Genomic DNA, 23,498 nt, shown 5'->3' on the forward strand with positions numbered 1-23,498 from the left:
ATAAGAATTGAATTATCTAGCTTGGTCGAAATATTCAATCATGTTGAGATTTTTATCTTCTAACTACTTGTATATTTGTAGTACTTGTAATGAAAGTATGTTTTTTAATAATTCAGTATTATTCTTTAATGTGTTCAAGCTCTGTAGGGGTATTTTTAGCAGAAAAGGAAGTATAACTAAGATGTTGAGGGTGTTCAAAGGCTTCACCACGGCCTCTTAGGTCTAATTTGTTTAGATTTAGACTTCTCCAGACACTGGTGTCTTCCTGAAGGTGGCAGAGAGCCTGTGTGCATCTCCCAATCCTTACAATTTACAAAACGCCACAGAAGTGTAATGGGGATAAAGGTGACCTTGTGTCACTACCAAGACCGCAAAGAGAGTGAGGTGGGGAGACTGACTTTTCTATGCTGAAGACTGAAGAGAACGAAACTCTTCAGCAGCCCCACAAGAAACTATACTTGCAAAGCAAGTCACTTTTTTGCCTAGGTCATTGCCTTTGCAAATGTCTACTGATGGCGGAGATTGTGGTACAAAGGGTTGAGCCACCTCCCGGGACTCCCACTTCCCATATCAGAGTTCTGGTTCAAGTTCTGCCTGTGTGATTCTTTTTTTTTTTTTTTTTTAAGATTTATTATTTATTTGAAAGACAGAGTTACAGAGAGAGGTAGAGACAGAGAGAGAGGTCCTCCACCCACTGGTTCACTCCCCAGATGGCCACAATGGCCGGAGCTGCGCAGATCCAAAGCCAGGAGCCAGGAGCCTCCCCTGGGTCTCCCATGCAGGTGCAGGGACCCAAGGACTTGGGCCATCTTCTACTGCTTTCCCAGGCCACAGCAGAGAGCTGGATCAGAAGAGGAGCAGCCAGGACTTGAACCGACACCCATATGAGATGCCAGCACTTCAGGCCAGGGCTTTACCCTGCTACACCACTGCACCGGCCCCCTGTGTGATTCTACAGAGCTTCAACAAATGTGCCTGAAAATGCAGCAGATGATGGTTCATGTATATGGGTCCTTGCCCTACTTCTGGCTCCTGGCTTCAGCCTGCCTACTAATAGTTGTTTCAAGCATTTGGGATTTGGGGAGTGAACCAGTAGGTGAAAGATCTCTCTCCCCATCTTCAAATAAATAAATAAATAAATTTTCCAAACGTCTACTGAATACCAGGAAATAGGACAAACGGTGCTATGGTTTCTGTTTAGAGACTTTTCACACCTAAGTCTAATTGGTAAAAGAATATGTGTCCTTTGTTCTCTCCACAAAAGTGACCAGTATTTTCTTTCTCCTGTTATCTTTTATTTTCCTACTTTCCATCCCAGCCTTTACTCAAAAACAAAACAAAACAAAAAGAACAGGATGTATACACACACACACACACACACACACACACACACAGAAGAATGGATGGATAGCATTTGACAGACTAAATTGCCCCTTTCAGAGAATAGCATACCATTTTTTAAAATGTTTATTTATTTGAGAGAGAGAGAGAGAGATCCCATCTGCTGCTGGAATGGCCAGCACCAAAGCCGAGAGTCAGGATCTTGGTACAGGTCTCCCATGTGGATGGCAAGGATCTGACTTCTTGAGCCATCACCCACTGCTTCCCAGGATCTACATTAGGAAGCTAGAGTCAGGAGTTAGAGCTAGGAATTGAGCCCAGGCACCCCAATCGGGGCGCAAGCATCCTAACTGCTAGTCCAAACAGCCAAACACTGCCTTCGGTATATTTCAGTGTTGTCTTGAGTGTTTCCCTTCACCTTCCCAGGTCTAGTTACCAGGCTGAAAGAAACCTTTAACGCCTTCACTTGGCTACCTACCCAAAGGGTTCCATGAGGATATTGGGTTCAAGGGTCTGCCAGTCAGGGAGTCAACATTGGATAGTACAGGGACCTGATTAGTCAAACTCTTTTATTAATTATAACTTAAATACATTTTCCCACTGAAGTAAATAATCCTTTCACCTATTTTTTATGTCATTCTTTTTTAAATATATATTCTTTGGGCACCTATTACACAGATGACACTGTTAATTGCTTTTCATATGTCATCTGACCATGCAAAAATTAATAGTTAAGAGTTTATTAGAAAATTATTTATTGAATGTCTATTTTGAGAGCCACCATATTAAACACTGGCATGCCCTAGTTAAAAAGGCAAAGGCATGATGTAATTGTCCAGCATCTTTTGCAGCATGGTAGTCAAAGACAAAGGAAACAAGTAAAGAGGATATGATGCAAGCAATGAACATATTAATTTCTAATCCAGATTCTTGTCTCCCACAGATATAAAAACACTAAGTGGAGACTAGCACAGTGTGCAAATAGGATCACAATTTATTTAACAGAAGGGGAATCAACACACATTCATGTGTGTGGGGGGCCACCCTACACAGAAATATTCAACATGAGTGGACCAAAGAGTTTCCTATAAATGAGAGAGAAAGAAAAAAAAAAATGAAACAGTATCTGTAAGTGAGATTGGGTGAGTAGGATAAGATTTCCCAGACCAGTACACAGCAGAAAGAGAGAAAACAAGAGTGGTATGTCTGAGTGCATTCTGTATTGGAAAAATAATTCTCTCCTGCCTTCTACCTCCTTTTATGAGGAATAAGGTAGCACCCCAATTAGATAAACAACTGGAGTGGGATTGAAGCATGCGCCATGATCCCAGATGTGACAGGAGCATCCTGGGATGGTGGGTGTATAAAGCCCACCATAAAGGAAATAAGGTTACCCTACAGGGCTACAAGAGTTCCAGCTCACCTAGACTTGAACTCACTGTCTACTTGCACCTATCAGACAGACTAGCACAGTAAATGGCTAAACACAAAGTAACATTATAAGATAGCCCATGGTGCTAAAGTGGCCCAAGCAAAGACAAGAAATCTGTTAAGAGTTCGAATGCTTGTTGCTCTACAAACCCTTTAGGGACATCCTACAAATGACAGAAAGTGTGGGGAAAAATCCATTTCATTTCCCCCAAAACTTGATATAAGATTATACTGTGAATAGAGCTGACTTTGAACAGCATGAGTTTGAACTGCACAGGCCCACTTACATGTGAATTTTTGGTTTGGTAAATCTGTGGCAACTTGAAAAAACCTCACAATCCACATGGTCTAGAAATATTGAAAAAAATAAGTGAAACGTGTCATGAACATAAAAGCTATATATAGATAACACCCTATGTTATCATTTACTATCATAAATATATAAATCTATTATAAAAGGTTAAAATTGATCAGAACTTACACACATACACACACACCATACATAGTATAATTTATAGTTGAGAAAAATGTTAACAAACACATGTAGTGGTAAATCATAATTTCATAAAATTAACCTTACCACATAGTGTACTACTGCCATAATTTCTTAGCCACCTCCATTGCTATTATTGGAAGTCAAAATTATGCACAGATGTTCCACGGCCCAGGGGCTCGCACCTCTACTTCTGTATTGTTCATGGGTCACCTGTAATTTATATTTGTTCTTTGATAAACTGGATTCAATAGGCAACACTCAAGTGTGAGCCAATTCTAAAGCAGAGTTATAGTGCAGGTAAGTTTATTTTTACCCCAACCTCAGCCTCCTCAGTGGGCCCAGGTTGCCTTGTGGGGCAAGCTGCCAGGTCAAACCCAAGCCCCGGCAGGACTCAGCATGATCAGCGACATGTCCCCTCTCCTTGTCAGTTGACAGACGAATGTGAGGAAAAGTGGATTTTAAAAAGGAAATTTATTTTGGTGAAAAACATTTTTTTAAATCCATGCATACTTTTTTTAAATAACACATATTTTCCATGTACTTTTTGAAGCCTCCTCTTCTTCCCCACACAATATCTACATCCAAAATAGTGACTCCAACACAGGACTTGGAAGTAGGGGAAAGGAAGAGCCCTGCTCTGGGTGATGGGACAGCATCCTCCCACCACAGCAACTTTTGTCTAAGAAGGTTCAGAAGTAGGTGGAAGGACTCCTTAGATGCTGGAGTGTCCACCAGCAGCCTTGACAATCATTTTCTACCATTACCGATTTCCTGTTTAAGCTCAGACACTCCTGTCACTCTTCAGTACCCAAGCTTGTAGTTGCTAATTGATTTTCCACTCTTGTGCACAACTGAGTGACAGGTTTGATGGGCACAATTAGAACCACCTGCTACAGATTACTTATTTCTTTTGTTGTTGGGCAACTGCTCCTGGCCTAGGACTTTTAACACTTTGTAGATTAGAGAGGGTAAGAAAAACAGACCCTTCCTGCTAAATAACAGATATTTATTTGCGTACCAAATGTTACAAAACTATTTCAGGCCTAGCCTCTTAGTTTCCAGACAGAGCAGGAACACAAAACTTGAGTTTCTGAGTCACCATGGATAACTGTCTAACTGCCTGTATATCTTATTCTTGAATCAGTCAGCCATGGAATATTGAGCACCAAATAATATAAATAATATTTCATGTTGTACATTTTGCTAAAAGTGGTGAGAAATGTTAGGTTTAAATGTATGTCATTTTCCTTCAAGCATTGTACAGGTGTTCCATTTTCCTGCAACTGCCACATCCCTCAAAACATTTTTGCAGTTAATCTTTTTTATTACGGTAAAATATCTGCAACTTAAAATTTATCATTATAGTGTACAGTGACATTAAGTGATTTTACATTGTTGTGTACCTACCGCACATATAAACTAATTAACAGATAAATTGCAAAACAATAGCAGATTAACCGCAAAACAATAACAGCTTATTTCCTGCACTCCCTACCCCTTCATCCCCTAACAACTACCACTTTGTAGAAAGTTTGGCTCTCTGGATACCTCCAATTATTGGATTCATGCAGTATTTATCTTTTTAGTGCATGGTTTGTTTTACATAATGTCTTCAAGATTTATCCATGAAGCCTATACTAGAATTTCCTTTCTTTTTAAAACTAAGAATCCATGGTCCATATACACCACTTTTAAAAAATTATTTATCCATAGATGGACATTTGGGTACTTCCACCTTTTGGCTTTTGTGAGTATTGCTGCTACAAACATGAGCGTGTGGGTATCCGTTGAGTCCCTGCTTTCAGTTCTTTTGGGTATATGCCCAGAAGTGAAATTGAGGGATCATATGATAATTCTATTTGTAATGTTTTGAGGAACTACCATACTATCTTCCATAGTGGTTGCACCATTTTACATTCCTACCAGCAGTGCACAAAGATTCGATTTCTCAACATTCTGGCCAATACTTATTTTCTTGTTGTTTTGACAAGAATCGGCCTACCAGGTGTGAGGTAGTATCTCGCTGTGGTTTTTGCTTTGCATTTCATTAATGATTAGTGATGGTGAGCATCTTTTCACGTGCTTATCGGCCATCTGTGTATCTTTAGATAAATGTCGATTCAAGTCCTTTGCCCATTTTCTAGTTATGGTGGTTGTTTTTGCTGTTGTTGAGTTACAGGATTTATATATATATATATACACACACACACACACATATATATATACACACATACTTATATATATGTTTATATAAACATAGATTTATATAAATATAACCATGGATATATTCTGGACATTAATCCCTTATCAGATACATGATTTGCAAGTATTTTCTTCTAGGTTGTGGGTTGCCTTTTTATTCCACTGACAGTCTTTTTTACTTTTTATTTCAGAATAGTTTTAAATTTACAAAACAAAATTTGTGGAGCAGTACAAAGAGTTCCAATAGACCCCATACCCTGCTTCCCCCACTGTTAACATCTTATGGTGGTGTGATATATTTATCACAAGCTACAAACCACAGGCAGTTCCCCCTATTATTATCATCTCATATGAATGTAATATAATTATCATAACTAATGAACCACACCTGGCTTCCCCTTTTTGATAGTGTCATTTGATGCACAGAAGTTTTTCATTTTGATTAAGTCTGATTTATCCATTTTTTTATTATTAAGCAGCTTTGCTTCAAACTTGGACATTTCTTAGACCCTTTGCTATAAATATCCCAGATTATAATTAGTCTACAGGATTAACCAAACTTTTTCAATTATTGAACAGTGCAAAGACTGTTTTGAAGTTTTTATTAACATATAAGCATTGTTTATATTTATGAGGTAAAGTCTGATATTTCAACACATATATACAACACAGTGGTCAATCAGGGAAATTAGCATTTCCATTTCTTTATTGTTATTTTCTGTTTGGATCCCTATCTTCTAGTTTGTCATACAATATAAAATGTGCTCCCACTATGCTGTAAAGCACTAGAAATTATTCCTTCCATCTAATGGTATTGTTTTAAATTTTTATTAACATGTAATGTTGTACACTTTTATTATAGTAGAGTATTTCAACACATATAGACAATATAAACTGGTCAATTCAAACAGTTAACCTTTTCATTTTCTTATCTTTCTTTATGTTTGGACCCTACTGGCTCCTCTTTTCTAGTTCTTTAACAGTGTGTAATAAATTATTGTGAACTATAGTCAGCCCACTATGATGTGGAACACCAGAACCCACTGCTTCAATCCGGCAGTATTTTGGTTCATGTTATCCCATCTCCACTTCACCCTCTCAACCTCTACTAATCCCTACTCTAAGTTCAGACTGACTTTTTAATTCACATTTAGTTTTATTTTCTTGCCTATGCTTTTAGTGCCATATATATTAAATCATTGCCAAATCCAATGTCATGAAGATTTTCCCCTATGTTTTCTTCTAAGAGTTTTATACTTTTAGATGTTATGTTTAGATCTTTAATCTACTTTGAGTTCATTTTTATACATGGTACAAGAAAAGAGTCCAATTTCACTACTTTTACAAATGGATATCTAGTTTTCCCAACACCATTTGTTGAAAACTGTCCTTTCCCCATTTAATGGTCTTGGTATCTTTGTTGGAAATCATTTGGCCATATGAAAAGGTTTATTTCTAAGCTGTGTTGTATTCCATTGGTCTATATGTTCATCTTTCTCCTGGTACCACATTGCTTTTATTACTGTAGCTTTTTGGCAAGTTTTGAAACCAAGAAATATTAGATCCTCAACTTTGTTCTTCCTTTTCACAATTGTTTTAGATACTCATATTCCCCTGAAATTCTGTATGCATTGCATGCATTTTAGAGCAAGTTTTTCTATTTTTTTTGCAAAAAATATCATTGGGATTTGATAGGTATTGCATGGAATATGTTGACCATTTTGAGTAGTATGGACATCTTACCAGTATTAAATCTTCCAAGCCATAACCATAGGACTTCTTGCCCTTTATTTGTGTGCTTTTTCATTTCTTCCATCAGCATTTTGCAGTTTTTAGTGTGTAGGTCTTTCACCTCCTTAACCTAAGTGTTTCATTCTATCTGATGCTATTGAATTTTTTTATTAATATATATATATATTTCCTTTTTGGATGGTTCAATTTTTTTAATTTGACAGGCAGAGTTAGACAGTGAGAGAGAGAGAGAGACAGAGAGAAAGGTCTTCCCTTCGTTGGTTCACCCTGCAAACAGCCTCCACGACCCACGCTGCGCCATACGAAGCCAGGAGCCAGGTGTTTCCTCGTGGTCTCCCATGCTGGTGCAGGGGCCCAAGCACCCAGGTGGATGGTTCATTTTTAAAGTATAGAAATATTGCTGATTTTCCTGCGTTGACTTTGTATCCTGTAGCTTAGCTGAATTCATTTGTTGGTTTGACACAGGGTGTGTGTGTGTGTGTGTGCACGCGTGTGTGTGTCTAAGGCAGTTAACTGGTTTTTTTAAACACGTTTTATCCTCTTTAATATTATACAATAAGATAAAAATTCTCACTGTTTCAAATATATGTAAATTGGAAGAAAATATTCTAATAAAATGAAAGTGGCCCCTTGGCCCTTCTCCCTTCCACTCTCAGTTAATCCCCTTCCTCTCCCAAAGGAAACTGCCATTCAGATTTTGGAATTTGCTCTTCTAGGTTTATTTTATTGTGTTTATATTAAGTATATTTTCTAAGTCTGTATTTCTTTTATAATCTTTTGTAAGAAAAAAAATCCAAAAAATTAACATTTCTGAGGAATTTCACCAGAAATGTGTGCCATTAATGATCATTATGTATGTTTCCCCTTTTAAAAACTACTGATATTTTATTTCCATTCTTTATTTAGTGGAAAGATATTCCATAGCAGAGAACCTGGGTTTGAGTCCTGGCTCAGCTTCTGAATACAGCTTCCTGACAGTGCACATTCTGGGAGGTAGCAGGTGAAGGCTGAAGCACCGGGGTCCTGCCCCTCACATGGGTGACCCAGATTGAACTCCTGGCTCCTGGATTCAGCCTGGCTCAGCCATAGCTGTTGTAGGCATCTGGGGAGTGAACTAGTAGATGGAAGAAGATCTACTTATGTGTGTGTGTATTTCTTTGGATAAAGAAATTAATCATTTTTATATTAGTTGAGCAACTAAGTCAGTTATTATATAAGCAAAAAGGCCATTCTGAAAACTGATTATTGTTGATAGCTCTTGTCTCTACTGTTGAGGAACAGTGTTTTGTTTTTTTTTTTTTTTTCTTCTTACTATTTGTTAAATTCTTTACTAAGTGCAGGGTTAATCTTATGAATACAAAATAAACTGAAAGCATGTTATTTTAAAAATTAACAAAAAGAAAATAGCACCAAAAATGTTAACAATCCTTTTTTGGGAAAAATCCAGTGCAGTTACTCAGATAAAAGCTGAGCCTTCCTAACAGAATCTCCAGCCTCCTCATTATATTTAAGAATGTCCAGTATTTTTTCATCAAAATTGTTCTTAAGCAAAACTGCTTCCAATGTATTACTCTTTGAGTCCTTTGTTTTATTTGAGGTAATACAAGCACAGTCATTATAGTATAGTCTGTTAAGTACTGTGTTGTTCACAGACAAGAAACATCTTTTTTTAATAACATGTCTCTAGCTAAATCATTTTTTTTTAAACCAACACATGTTAACTTAAACATTAAGTAGAAAATAATATCTTTTTAAGTGTGCATTTTGATATGTAAAATGTTTATTCTGAAATAAAAAATTGTCAATACATGCTTAAGCTATATATTACTGTAAGTTGCATTTTTAAATTAAAATTTAAAATTTACATTAAAATGCATTTTGATTTCTTAACTTTTTTTTAAGATTTTTATTTACTTATTTGAGAGGTAGAGTTATAGACAGTGAGAAGGAGAGACAGAAAGTCCTCCTTCCATTGGTTCACTCCCCAAGTGGCCGCAGGCTGGAGCAGCACCAATCCGAAGCCAGGAGCCAGGAGCTTCCTCTGGGTATCCCATGTGGGTTAAGGGGCCCAAGGACGTGGGCCATCTACTGCTATCCCTAGGCCATAGCAGAGAGCTAGATTGGAAGAGGAGCAGCCGGGACTAAAACCAGTGCCCATATGGGATGCTGGTGCCGCAGGCAGAGGGTTAACCTACTGCTTCACAGCGCCAGCCCCAGATTTCTTAACTTTTTAAAGGACTTGATTAGAAAGTTAATTTCTTTCTGATTCCAAGAATTATTTTCTTGTAAAATCTGATTTTGTAAGTAGGTGCACATAAACAAAATATTTTCTTTAAAAAACAAACAAGTAATGCTTATTTTACTAAGCTAGGATAACAGATTAATATGCTATTCTGGTTATAATAATAATATAAAATATTTATACAAGGTCATTTCTGTTTCCTGAAATCATAACATTTGAATTAAACAACCACAGTGAAATCATTCAAAAATACCCAATATTGTGAAACTTTGAAATGTTCTCTTATGAATAATCCTAAAACACAGAGCCAGAAAAGACTTTGGAAGTCATTTACTCTATTACCATAAGTTAGAGTTTTTATAACACTTTCAGTGTTTGAAACCAAATAGCAATGAGTAGTAGATATGAAATATCCTCTTGTTTCTTTACCTATTGGAAGCAAACCTGCAAGAAATTGCATCTATTACCCAGACTTATTTTTCTTCTTGCTATTTTTTTTTTCTCATTTGAAAGGCAAAGAAACATAGCAACAGACAGGTCTCCCAAATTCTGCTTTACTCCTCCAATGCCCACAACAGAGCCAGGGCTGGGCCAGTCTGAATCCAAGAGTTAGGAACTCCATCTGGACCTCCTACATGACTGGCAGGAACCCCAACCACTTGAGCCATTACCTCACTTCCAGCCTCCCAGGGTGCACATTACCAGGAAGCTGGAATCAACAGCACAGCAGGGACTCAAATCCAGGCACTCTACCATGGGATGTGGGCAACCCAAGCGGCATCTTCACCACTACACCGAATGCATACTTCCAGACTTATTTTCTGAGACTGTTGTTTAGAAGAAAGATACATTTGCTAAACTTCCTTACTAACAGGTGCCATCCTCTAAACTGGAACAACAGAAATAGAGTCCTGTTTTGATATCAGAGTTTAGGATTTAATGTATGAGTATTATATGCAACTACTTAAGAGGTATACTTGCAAATCAAAAAACCAGAAAGTTTCCTTTGTTTTAAGCAAGAACAAATGGAGATAAAATAGAAATCTCAGTGGACTCAAAAAAATGTGCAACCAACAAGAGGCACAAGCAAGGTACTGTTATGAATAATAATACCCAAGGCTAAGTTCACAAACAGTGTCATTTCCCAGCCCTACCCAATAAATGCCATAATAAAAGGTAATGGAAGAACTGGCTTAGCACAGTGAGTACTGGTCCTGACCGTAGCACCTGTGGTTCAATGCTTCGCTGGCTTACACCACAGTAATTTCAGGCACCAGCCGTGCCACTCTGCCGTAGAGGGGATCAGGAAAGCAAACAGCACATTATGAGAGAACAAACCAACAGAAGTACACAAAAACGGCATCTAGGCAATTCAGTTACTACTCGTCTACCTTGCTTGGAAAATACATTTACATAAGGTTTTGCCAGTGCAATCTGGTTAAAAAAATGTTTCTCATTTCAACTGTATACTGCATAGATCATTTATCTGGAGACAATATTTACTAAAGCATTATGAAAAGTTCTATGCACTGGAAAGATGAGCACGTTGGATGCCTAAGAACATTAAATGTTGCCACTGATATCCAGAAAGCAACCAAACATTTTATTTCTTTGTATTTTTTCTCTTTTCCTCCAATATTTCCTTGGAGACTCCTCTATTCTGGAATGACCCCATTGCTTTGGCTTCCCATAGCAAGTTAGGGAAAGATGATAATAACAAACAAACCCAGGAGTAGGCTTTAAAAGTCTGACTTGCTTTCTCCTTTTGTTTTCCTGGGTAATTTAATCAGGCTTTTCCTTTCCCACTAACTCAGCAAGTCTGACCAAAAGTCACCACTGGTTAAATGCATGTTTCTAATTTCATATATTTTGAGAACTGATTTCTCAAGATAGCTTCACATTTAGCTTAAAAGTTCAGCACTAGTTAAAATTTAATACTTGGGTTTCTCTTAGTAGTAGTGCATATGGAAACACAAGTTTTCTGGATTCTGCTTTTGCTGCATTCTTGTTGGGAAGGTCACCAAACACTGACCACTAATTGAGTCAGCTGTTTGGGGGTGAGTACTGGTGGGCACCCCACCTTGGGTAGTTCCTAGGGTTTAACTTTATCTTCAGTGAGAAGCAGATTTGAACACAGCTGAATAAGCCAAAGATTCCATGTACCTGTGAACAAAATCATTTGGGAGACACAAAGTTGCTACTCTAGTCCCCGTTTCTTTCTCACCAGGCAAGGGTGGTGGTTGGGTACCTGTGAACTCTTCCTTGGTCAAAGCTCATTCAGAAAAGCATAATATCCCTATTCCAGCTCTGGCCCATTCAACCCTATGTGTATTCTGGAAAGTGTGTGGTGTGTGGCCTGATTCCAATCATCCTACTCTAAGAAATGTTTTGCTAGCTGTGTGGACTTTGTCACCTACACTCTGAAACTGGAACTGGCCTCTATTCCTTGAAAAAATTAAGTGTGTCTATTTGAGTCAAATTCTCCTCACTAATGTATTTATGGGAATTTCACAGGCATTTGGCATTTATTAGTAATGACCAGGGTCTTTGGGTATTTTTGCTCAGCGTTTTAAAGAATTAATGAGAAATGCTAATCTTGGTGCCAGTCTGTGCACTTCATTATGTTTTAATGGCACTTTTTATTGCCCAGAAATTTCACATAATCCTTTCCTTTTTCCCTTTCTAAGGTTTGAACAGGCTTTTATTACCAGTTTGATCAGCAGTGTGGTGAACATGAAAGACAGTTATTTTTGGATAGCCCTTCAGGATCAAAATGACACAGGAGAATACACGTGGAAGACAGCGGGGCAGAAGTCTGAGCCGGTGCAGTACACACACTGGAATGCACATCAACCCCGTGAGTAGGGTGGACCATGAGGCTGCCCCCGTGCACCTCGTACTTCCATTTCTCTGTACCCCAAATTTCTTCTAGCCCTTGTCCCACCTCTTTTGACTCTTCCTTAATGTTTTCTTTATGCCTAAATTAACTAAAATGATCATCATGGGGTCTTAGAGAGTTAACTTATGGCTACTCATTTTCTTAAAATTTTTCTTGATTAGCATGTAATACTTGCACATTTCTTGGGATACAGTGTGATAGTTCAACACATGTATGCACTGTAAACTAATAAAACCAGGCAACATGCATTTCCATGTCCTTATCTTTTGTTTGTGTTTGGAACCTGCCAGCTCCTCTCTTCCAGTTCTTTATGCAGGATATAATACACTATCGTGAATTTTAGTGACCCTCTGTGCTGGGAGCACTAGAAGTTATTACCTGTATCTAACTGTATTTGCAGGTACGTAGGAGGGAGCACTGTGGCCTAAATGTGGAAATACCACTAAAGCGTTATCAGTTTACATCCTCATCTAGCAAAATCTGAGAGGGCCAGTTTTCCCATGTTTTGGTCAATACTGAATATGACAATCTTTTGCCTTTTTACCAGATAAGACATGTTTTATTATTATTTTAATTCATAGGTATGTTTAGTAATTTGAGAAATTTTTCATATTTTCACTTTACATTTGTTTGTGGTTTTGTTTTGCTTTTCACCTCAGTCACCTGTTTGCAAAATTTTCTCACTTTCTGTGTTTATTTTGGACACCTTCAGTTTTCTCAGTGATTTGTGGAAATTTTATTACCTTCTGAAAATAAAGTCATAGGCTGAGTAACTCATAAACAGTGGAAATGATTTCTCCCAGCTCTGGGGGCTGGACATCCCAGGACGAAGGCTCTGTCAGACTGGGTGTCCGGTGCGTGCCGCCCTGCTGCATCTTCCCGGAGCAGAGTGAAAGGGCAAAATGGGAGCAGTGCTCTCCTCCAGCCTCCTCTCTAAGAGCACAAATCACACGCACCCACGACTTAGTAACTTCTCAAAACACCCCACCTCCTAATAGGATCGCATTTGGTATTAGGTTCCAATATAGGAGTTTTGGAGGACTACATACAACCAAGTCATAGCAATAGATAAGTGATATCAGAAGTACAAAACCAGTTTTTTTTTAAGCCATTTCTTTTATTTGAAAGGCAGAGTTACAGAGAGGGAAGGAGGAAGGAATTGGGGGGAGAGGGAGAAATATGAATCTTCCATCTGTTGGTTCATTCCCCAAATTGCCACAACAGCCAGGGCTGGGTCAGGCTAAAGCCAGGAGCCAGGAGCTTAATCCAGGTCTCCCAGTGGGGACAAGGGCCCATGGGCTTGGCCATCTTCCACTGCTTTGCCTTGGCACATTAGCAGGTAGCTGGATTGGAAGTGGAGCAGCCAGGAATTGAACTGCTGTCCATTTGGGATGCTGGTGTTGCAGGCAGCGATGCCACAGTACCAGCCCCCAAACCAGTATTCTGACAGTTAAAAGAATATCAATTTCCATTGGAGTTTAAAAAAAAGTCCAAGGAGAAAGTGACATTTTACTTAGGATTTGAAATATGGTAGGATATGAAGGACAAAGAACTAAAAAGAACTTTCTAAGCATGAGTGAATATATGTAGTAAAGGAAACATTGATTAGCTTTAAGGAACTTAGTAGTTCTGTGTAACCAGAAAGGAGGATATATAGGAAGGAATTACAAAAGATAAGGAGAAAGAAGTGTATTGAAATCACAGTTAATAATACAAGCTAAAGAGTTCCCACTTACTCTCCAGGTGTGGGATTCCATTGAAGGATTTGGATCAGGAAAATATTAGGATGAGAACTGCTCCTCGTTGTGGCTGTGAAATAGGATGATGCTAGGAGGTAGGAGAGCACACTGCAGGACACATGCATTGAGCACTTAATGACTATCAAGTCAGATTCAAATTCAAATCTCAGCTGTGTGACTTTAGAGAGGTTACTTAATCTCTCCATATCTATCTCTTCTTACTGTGAAGAGAGAGTATTTGCCTTTTGTCTAAAGCAACCATGAATGTCATTGTTAGGCCAGTGGGATTCCTCACCTATATACCTTCTAGGATGCATGACATACCCTGTGCTTGCTTTCTTTTTTTGAAATGCACACAAACAGAGACAGAAGGAGACTAAGAGATAGAAGGACAAAGAGGTCTTCCACCCACTGGTTCACTCCCCCAAATGCCTGCGATAGTCGGGACTAGGCCAGGACAAAGCTACGAGCTGGGAACTCAATATGGGTCTCCTAGAGGGTGGCAGGGATCCATCTACTTGAGTCATCACCCACAGCCTCCTTTGGTGCACGTGAGCAGGAAGTGAATGGAGAAAGGAGCCAGGTCTTAAACCCAGGCACTCTGAAACAGGGTGCAGGCACCTCAAGCATTGACTTACATACTGCACCAAACAGCTGCCCCTCATGTCCGCTTTCCAACAGAAATACTCCAGGGCATGCTAAATGGCTAACATGCAGTTTGAAGAGACTGAACAAGCATCAGAGCCAGAGTTAGATATGGCGGGAGTGTTGGAATTATCAGGCAAGCACTTTTTAAAAATTATGATTAATGTTTTCAGAGGCTTAATGAAAACAGTAGCCAATCTGCACAAACAGAAGGCTACCATAGCAGAAACATGGACTTTCTGTTAAAAATCTAAAGGACATGCTGGAGATCAAAGACACAATAGCCAAAAGGAAGAATGCTTTTGCTGGGCCTCGGAGTGGCGTGGGCACAACTGAGGAAAGAACCTCTGCGCCTGAGGATATGGAAAGAGAAACTTCCCAAACCGAACAGCAAAGAAAACAAGGGCTGAAAGCACAGAATGGAAAATCCAAGAACTCTGACACACAGAGAAGTCGTAATGGAAATACAAGGAGAAGAGAAATGGGAATGACACCTCAGCTCTCAGAAACCCTGCAAGCCTGAAGAAGTGGTGTGAAATATACAAAGTACTGAGAGGAGAGCATTGCAACTGAGAATTCTACACTCTGTGATATTATCCTTGAAAAGTAGAGGGGAAATGAAGGTTTTATCAGACGAACAAAAATTGAGGGAATTTGTTGCCGACAGATCTGTCTTATGAGAAATGTTACAGGAGGTTCTTCAGAGAGAAGGGACATGACAGAGAAACTGATGGCGACATAAAGGAAGAGCATCAGAGGACAAATATGTGACAGTAAAATAAATCTTCCATTTTTCTTATTCTTAAGTTATCTAAGGGGCTGGTGCTGTGGCACAGTGGGTTAATGCCCTGGCCTGAAGCTCCAGCATCCCATATGGGCGCCGGTTCGAGACCCGGCTGCTCTTCTTCCGATCCAGCTCTCTGCTATGGCCTGGAAAAGCAGTAGAAGATGGCCCAAGTCCTTGGGCCCCTGCGCCCGTGTGGGAGACATGGAGGAAGCTCCTGGCTCCTGGCTTCAGATCTGCACAGCTCCGGCCATTGCAGCCAATTGGGGAGTGAACCATCAGATGGAAGACCTCTCTCTCTTTGTCTGTCTCTCCTCTCTCTGTGTAACTCTGACTTTCGAATAAATAAATAAATAAATTTTTTTAAAAAGGTTATCTAAAGGGGCCGGTGCCATGGCTCACTTGGTTAATCCTCCACCTGCGGCGCCAGCATCCCATATGGGTGCCAGGTTCTAGTCCCGGTTGCTCCTCTTCCAGTCCAGCTCTCTGCTGTGGCCCGGGAGGGCAGTGGAGGATGGCCTAAGTGCTTGGGCCCCTGCACCCGTGTGGGAGACCAGGAGGAAGCACCTGGCTCCTGGCTTCGGATCGGCATAGCTCCGACTGTAGCAGCCATTTGGGGGGTAAACCAATGGAAGGAAGACCTTTCTGCTCTCCCTCTCTCTGTCAAAAAAAAGAAAAAAAGAAAAGAAAAGAAAATAAAACAAAAGAAAAGTTATCTAACATAATAGTATGTTCAAAATCATAATAAATAATATATCCATAAATATAAATACATATATATTTGCTTTTGTATATGTGAAATGAATGACAGGAAAGATGGATGGGATGAGAAAGACTTTGGACCATTGTGGTCTGTCGATGTAAGTTTGTCAGTTTTAACAAATGCACCACTGTACAGGGAGGAGATTGGGGGCAGAGGGAGGTATTAGAAACTCTGTACTTTGCAGTTTAAAAAGTTACACTTGTTAAAGATGCATGCAAAGTGAAACCAAGACAAATTCAATTTCCTATCTATCAGCATCAGTTTAAGAACTCTGTTAAGAAACCAATGACTTTCCATAGCTCTAAACAAGTGACAGCACAATTCACTCAAGAGAACAGTCTCCTTGTTCTACAAATCTATGAATATTATTAAAACGCACAGTGTAGGAAAGCTCCATGTCACACTATATTGCATAAAAATAAAAGCTCAGGTATTATTTCTATATACTCTGGAATTTGGTTAGGAATGTCTATACCTGTCAAAATAAATTAACACATTTTGAATAGACAAAATCCTCGGATTTTAATGTTAACTTCCTTGGGGCATATTTGGAGGTCTGAAATCTGGAATTGAAGCAGAGCTCCTTGTCATTCATAAGTTTCAGCTGTAATTTATTTGAGTGGCACTACTCTTTTTCTCTTTTCCCTGAAGCAAAAATAATGCCATGATGCTCAGTTTGGCTGCTCATGCTGATTGACACTGAGTAAATTGTCTCTGAATAAGATGAAAATGTAAATCTTTTTTTGAAGAAAATAGCAATATAAAAGCTCCCGTGTTTCCCTTTTTCTTTTAAAATGCAGCCTGCAGAAGCACCACCCTAAATCACATTTTCCTCCCTGCCTGTCTCAGAAGAATCCATTAGCGGGGGCCCTATGTCAGAATCTTAATCTAGCATAGACTGTGTGAATTGTCCACTGAACAGGAAGCCTCCTTATGTCACCTGTCCTTATGTCATCGTAGCAAAATATTCAGCTTGTGGTGCAATCACAGTTCTGCCACCTTTTTCAACGTTGCATTATGTTCATCAGATAGCATAACGGAGCACTGTGCGTCCTTCATCACACACCAGCAACTTTCAGTCCATGGCAATCTTATTTGACCTATACTCCTGCCCTCTCCCCATATTTTTTTCACAGAAAATCCCAAACAGCATATTCTTTCATCCACAAATATTTCAGTATTACTTTTTAAGTAGACTTTAAAAAATCAATATAATTGTCACATCCAAAACTAATTACAAATCTGTAACTTCAAATCTTTAGCTAATGCTCAGATTTCTCAGTGACTTGTAAATATTTTATATTTTGCAACCTTTTTTTTTTCCTTTGACAGGCAGAGTGGACAGTGAGAGAGAGAGACAGAGAGAAAGGTCTTCCTTTTCTGTTGGTTCACCCTCCAATGGCCGCCGCGGCCGGCGCCAGCGCACCGTGCTGATCTGATGGCAGGAGCCAGGTGCTTCTCCTGGTCTCCCATGGGGTGCAGGGCCCAAGCACTTGGGCCATCCTCCACTGCACTCCCTGGCCACAGCAGAGAGCTGGCCTGGAAGAGGGGCAACCGGGACAGAATCCGGGGCCCCGACTGGGACTAGAACCCGGTGTGCCGGTGCCGCAAGGCCTAGTGAGCCGCGGCGCCGGCCACAACCTTTTTTTTTTTTTTTTTAACCAAGACCCAGATGAGGTTCCCTTATTGCAGTTTGTTGAGAGACCTACTGAAGCTCCATTTCAATCCTTATGTTTTCTGGACCCTGCCCCATCTTTTTTATTTTCCTAAAATGTAATTGTTAATAAAAATTGATTGATTGTGCTATAAATTTTCCTATAGGTGGTTTTGTTGATTGTATCCTCATCATGTTGTTTAATATGTTACTCTATGCTATTTATTTTCCACAAAGTTGATATTTTTATTAAAAAAAAGAATAAGCAGCCTGATCAGAATTCAGATTTTAAGGTTTTTAGAAGCAGATTTGTTAGGTAACTTTGTGTTCTGTCTGGAGGCACATATGTTTGTTTTTCTCTATTTTGTATTTTTAGCAGCCTTTGATGATCAATGCCTTGATCCATTGATGCGCTTGGAGTTCCTTCATTTAGAGCTATATAGCTTCATTTATATTTCTATAAAAAAGCAATTTCCCTCAATTAGTGTTTGGTTTCCCTGTGGTATGGGTTTTATAGGGAAAACAAAATAAATTCTGAATTCTTTCCCTTTACTAGTCTTCAAAATTATTGCTCCCTCATTTCATTTCTCCAACTGCAACAAATTAGGGCTTTTGTTTAGCATTTTTTAGGAAGTAAGCATTTCAAACATGTTTCATAGGTTTTAACCCACTGCCATTACTCTGTTCATACTAAAATTGCCCCATCTTCGTGATGGGCATCTCTTCTGGGGCGGCTTCCTGAGTCCTGCTGATGACAGGAGTAGCGCTTGTCAGTGCCCTTGCTGTCCAGAAAAGCAAAATGTGAAGTTTTGCTCCAGATGTAGAACCTTGTGTCTCATTGAGGAACCCAGGTTCCTTTGATGGGAAGTGGTGTTAGTTCGGGATCACAATCTGGGCATTTGGTGCTCATTGTTTGTTTGTTTGTTTGTTTCTAGGCTATTTCAGTGGACAGATCCAGAAAGTTTGTGTGTGTGTGTATATGTGTGTATAAGATGAAATACTTTCAATCTGAATTTACACCTAGGAGTTTTTTACTTAACATTTTTTCTGTATGTCCCTTCTTTCATGCCAAAAGTCTCTGTTCTCCAAACACCAGAGAATTCCACTATTTCAATTAAAAAAACAAACAAACAAAAAAAAAAAAAAACAAAACAAAGGGACTTGTGGCCCTTGGTATTTTAAGAGAAGTAAAAATTTCAGGTGAAACAAGAATGGTTTTGATTCATGCTAACCATTGCTGTTGATTAAAGAGAAGCAGGATGAGTTAGCTTCTCATACATAGGAACTAAAATGTGCTTTGTACTTAGATGAAAGATTTGATAGAAATGGAAGCTGTTTTTCAGGAAAGAAAATAGTTGAGTACAAATGTGTAAAGACATTCAAAAGCACTGCTCCCAGTTACGTTAGAGATCCATATGTGTCTAAAAAGAAACAGGTGAGATCTCTAGTTTGCAGCCATTGTTGACAGAGACTCTGTGACAAAAGTTTTGCTTCTAGATACCGCTTGCAGAAGATGTTAGCTTCACTCCTGTGGGATGAATCCAGGGCACGTTTGCCCCAGATGTTCCAAGTCAGTGGAAACCTGCCAGTGGTAAGAAAAATTGGATTCCACTAGAGCAAGTCAGATTTGTTTTCTATTTTTAAATTTTTTTTTTTTATTTGAAGGCAAGGACAGAGAGAGATTCAGGCAGGGACAGATAGTAATAGAGATGGAGCTAGAGACAGAGACAGAGACAGGGATTTAGTTAGAGATAGGGATAAAGAGATAGAGATCGAAAACTCTCACCTGTTAGTTCACTCCCCATACACCCACAACATCCAGTTCTGAAGCTGGGAACTCAGTCTAAGTCTCCCAAATGACTGGTAGGTTCCCAACTACTTTGGTCATCACTGCCCCCTGAAGGACCTGCATTAGTAGGCAACTGGAGTCAGGAGGCAGAGACAAGTATTGAACCCAGGCACTCAGATGGGAGACATTGGCATCTTAACCACTAAAGCAAACACTCATCCAGATTTGTTTTCTTGGAAACATCCTACATATACTGAGGAGTAGAAACCTTTACAGTCAGCAGACGCAACTAGACAGACCAGTCCATTTGAAGGCTCATTAGAGTTCTGAAATGAACCAGCACGTAAATGGGGACAAACACAATCTTATTTCTGAGACTCCCTTGGACACTTCTATATCTTTTCATAGTCATGTAAATAACTGTCATACAAGATAAAAACAAGATAGTAGATCTTTAAGGAAACTCTGTAGCCACGTGAGAGCAAGAGATGTGACCAAGGGAATGAGAATGCTCCATGGAAAAGAGGAAGCCTCATTTGAGGGGAGTTCATTCATTCATTCAGCGGGTTTTTTATTGAGTGGCCACCATTCTGGACCTTGCTGTCATCTCACAATCGAATTATAGATCTGATTCCAAATCCTGAACCAAGTCCTTACTAACTGTGTGGCCTTTGGCAAGTTACCAAACCTCCACGCCTCAATCAAACCATCTGCAAAATACAGATACTAATACCCGCCCTTGAAGAGCCTTTGCTGTTAAATAAGGAAAAGACTGTCTACAATGCCTGGCACAGTTCCAGGGAAAGCTCACCTTCCCTGCCTGTGGAAAAGGAGAGGAGGAGGAGGAAGACGGGGGTAGAGAGGGTGGATGTCTCGAGAGGTGCAGATGTGAGAGGGCTATTGCAGGGAATGGGGAAATAATCAGAGACTGACGTAAAATGATTGTATAGAAACACTGAGGGCCCAGTACAGTAGCCTTCTACCTTGATGCTGCAGGTAGGTTAGATTGGTTGGTTTGTGTTTAGGTATTTGGTCAGGGAAGTAGAAGGTGGAGGCTTGCCCAGCTGAGCCCATTTAAAATGATTAGATAGCATTGTCAAATGGAAGAGACTAGAATAGTGAATTAAGAGTTTCTCAATTGACAGAAAGTTTTCCCAACCATGTTTGCGGGAAAGAGTGAAGGGGAATGAGTTGTAAGACAGCAAGGTGAATCCAATGAACTGTGAGACTCACCACTGAGACATAGGCTGATGGGTTTTCTTCTCCAATGGGCAGTGAGTTGTCAAATGCCAGAGCAATTTCCCTGGGAGGAAAACACATGGCCTTGTGTTTGGCTTTGCAAGCATCCCCATGATATAGGCTTATAAATTCAGTTTATATCTCCCTTAGCCCAGTCTCCCTTTATTACACCACTTTACTGCTTCTTTGGGGCTGAGATTCTAAAATTTGGGTCAAATGTTTCATTAAGTTAACCACGCTAGAATACCAATAACACTCCTGCAGCACTTTTCATCTTCATAGTGGTTCACAAACATCTTCTTCTTCAATAATGAAGATGAGTTGAATATCTATAGCATCGAAAACCAAAGCTATTTAATCACTGTCTGCTGTGAGGAAGTGAAATAAACTGCAAGACCAACAAAAAAAAGTATATTACATTTTAAACTTGCTGATTCGAGCTTTAAAAAAAATTTTTGAACATGCAGGCAGGCAGAACCCATGCCACAAACCCCTCATTTTTGTAATGACAACGGCTATAATAAGAATAATAGCAACTTCTTCAGGGTGTTTTTAGCTCCTCACACTTTATAGAGTGCTTTTCTATACATTGTTTCATTTAATCTTCATGAAAACTCATGTGAAAGAGAGGAATAGGGATGATTAGCCCCATATTTTAGACAAAGCTTATTGTGATTCAACAACGTGCTTAAGGTTCAAGCCACTAGATATTTGCACTTGGCCGAGAACCCCAAATGTCCTTTTCCAGGAGGGTTCCCACCTGGGCTGTGCACTAACAGGAGGTCCAAAAGGACAGGGGATTAGGGCATCCAGGGGAGTGCATGTTTTCCTTCCTCCTTCAAACAGAACAGCTCCATGATTCTAGGACATGTTGGACTTCCATGTGGATTTCCACAGTTCAATTCCATTGCCCAGAGATGACATCATCTCTACTGCTCATGACTCAGCTACGTTGTGAGTTGCAGTCCCAGATTCTGTTCCTCAGTGCTGCAAAGCTCTGTTCCCAGCCAGGGTGACTGCGTACTAAAACCTTTCCCTGCCCCTTGCTTGCCTTCCAACCCTCCACCTGTAGCACTAATTACCTGTTCCGGGCCAATGGAGCCATCTGATGGCCTTTGAACCAACTGCCTCTGGACTTCCTTTCCCTCTATATGAGCCGTATAGATGGGCTTCCTCCTTCATGACTGGCTACTTTACCTTGTGGGGCCTGCTGATGCTTCGAGACTGAGTGGCCTGCAGGAAGGAATGCCCTGTCACCATGATGCCCACTGCCGTAGGCCAGGGGTGCACCTCGGTATTCATTCTTTTTTTTAAAAAGATTTATTTATTTATTTGAAAGTCAGAGTTACACAGAGAGAGGAGAGGCAGAGAGAAAGAGAGAGAGAGAGAGAGAGGTCTTCCATCCAATGGTTCACTCTCCAGATGGCCGCAACGGCCGGAGCTGCACAGATCCGAAGCCAGGAGCCAGGAGCTTCTTCCAGGTCTCCCACATGGGTGCAGGGGCCCAAGGACTTGGACCATCTTCTACTGCTATCCCGGGCCATAGCAGAGAGCTGGACAGGAAGTGGAGCAGCCAGGTCTCGAACTGGCGCCCATATGGGATGCTGGCGCTTCAGGCACTTTGCCACAGCGCCGGCCCCACAGGTATTCATTCTTTAGCTCTGTATTCTTCCTGCTCTTTCATCACATTCTTTTCCATTTCTCTAGGAGTTCTTTGCACATCTTCCTCACCTCTCCTCATTTTCATTCCTCATTGTCCTTCTCTTTGGTTTTTCTGGGAGCAATAAAACAATCAAACATTGGTTGACAAAGATAATGCTAGTGAATTGGTGCCTAAAATAATTGGATCCATTACTTCTGAAAGAAAATTATGCCAGACAAGTATCTAGCACCAGAACTTTGAACACATCGTTACCATAGCATTTCACACATTATGTTTATTGCAATTGATTGTTCATGTGTTTGTGTGTTACACTAAGAGTTGCTTTTTGTTTTTTTTGTTTGTTTGTTTCATTTGTCTTCTCCCTACACCAACTAGCTGGACACACTGCAGGCCCACTTTGTTGTTGTTGCCAAATACTGATTTAGTTAATTGAATAATCATCCTGGATTCCAGAAAAAAAGTGCAATATTTTTCCATTTTTATTCTGTTGTTGGGGGATTATTTCTTACTGTCCTTCACTGAAATTTGGAGTGTATTTTTATGCTATCCTGTGAGCTGTATAGATTTTGCTGACAAACTTAAGAATCTTAATTTATTGTTTCTGTGAAAAAATGTACTTAATGTTCCAAAACGTTCAAACATACACAAAAGAATGGAGTTTTTTCCATATGTAAACAATCTATAACCTTTTCCAATATTTCACACAAATTATGAAAACAGTGGGAGAAAAAAATCTCTGTACTTTTGCTTGTCATTTAAGTCTTTCTCTCTCTTCCCCTTCCCCCCACCCCTTTTCCCTGGTGTCCACCCTGGTTTTTGTCTCTCAAGCTTTGCCTCATTTGGAGCATGTAGCTCATTC

General features: G+C 39.8%; 1 protein-coding gene across 4 annotated transcripts in view; it reads left to right on the top strand.

The window, feature by feature from the left end:
* Positions 1 to 23,498, top strand: part of PLA2R1 (phospholipase A2 receptor 1) — a 125,886-nt gene that overhangs the window by 51,925 nt on the left and 50,463 nt on the right. For all 4 annotated transcript variants that reach the window (XR_011387004.1, XR_011387005.1, XM_051847968.2 and 1 more), the window contains 1 exon segment: positions 12,152 to 12,321. Coding sequence is in view for 2 of the 4 variants with exons in the window: in XM_051847968.2 (XP_051703928.2) it covers positions 12,152 to 12,321 (170 nt within the window). In the remaining 2 variants the exon portion in view is untranslated.

This window comes from Oryctolagus cuniculus, chromosome 3 (assembly GCF_964237555.1).
Source record: "Oryctolagus cuniculus chromosome 3, mOryCun1.1, whole genome shotgun sequence".
NCBI classification, from domain to species: domain Eukaryota; kingdom Metazoa; phylum Chordata; class Mammalia; order Lagomorpha; family Leporidae; genus Oryctolagus; species Oryctolagus cuniculus.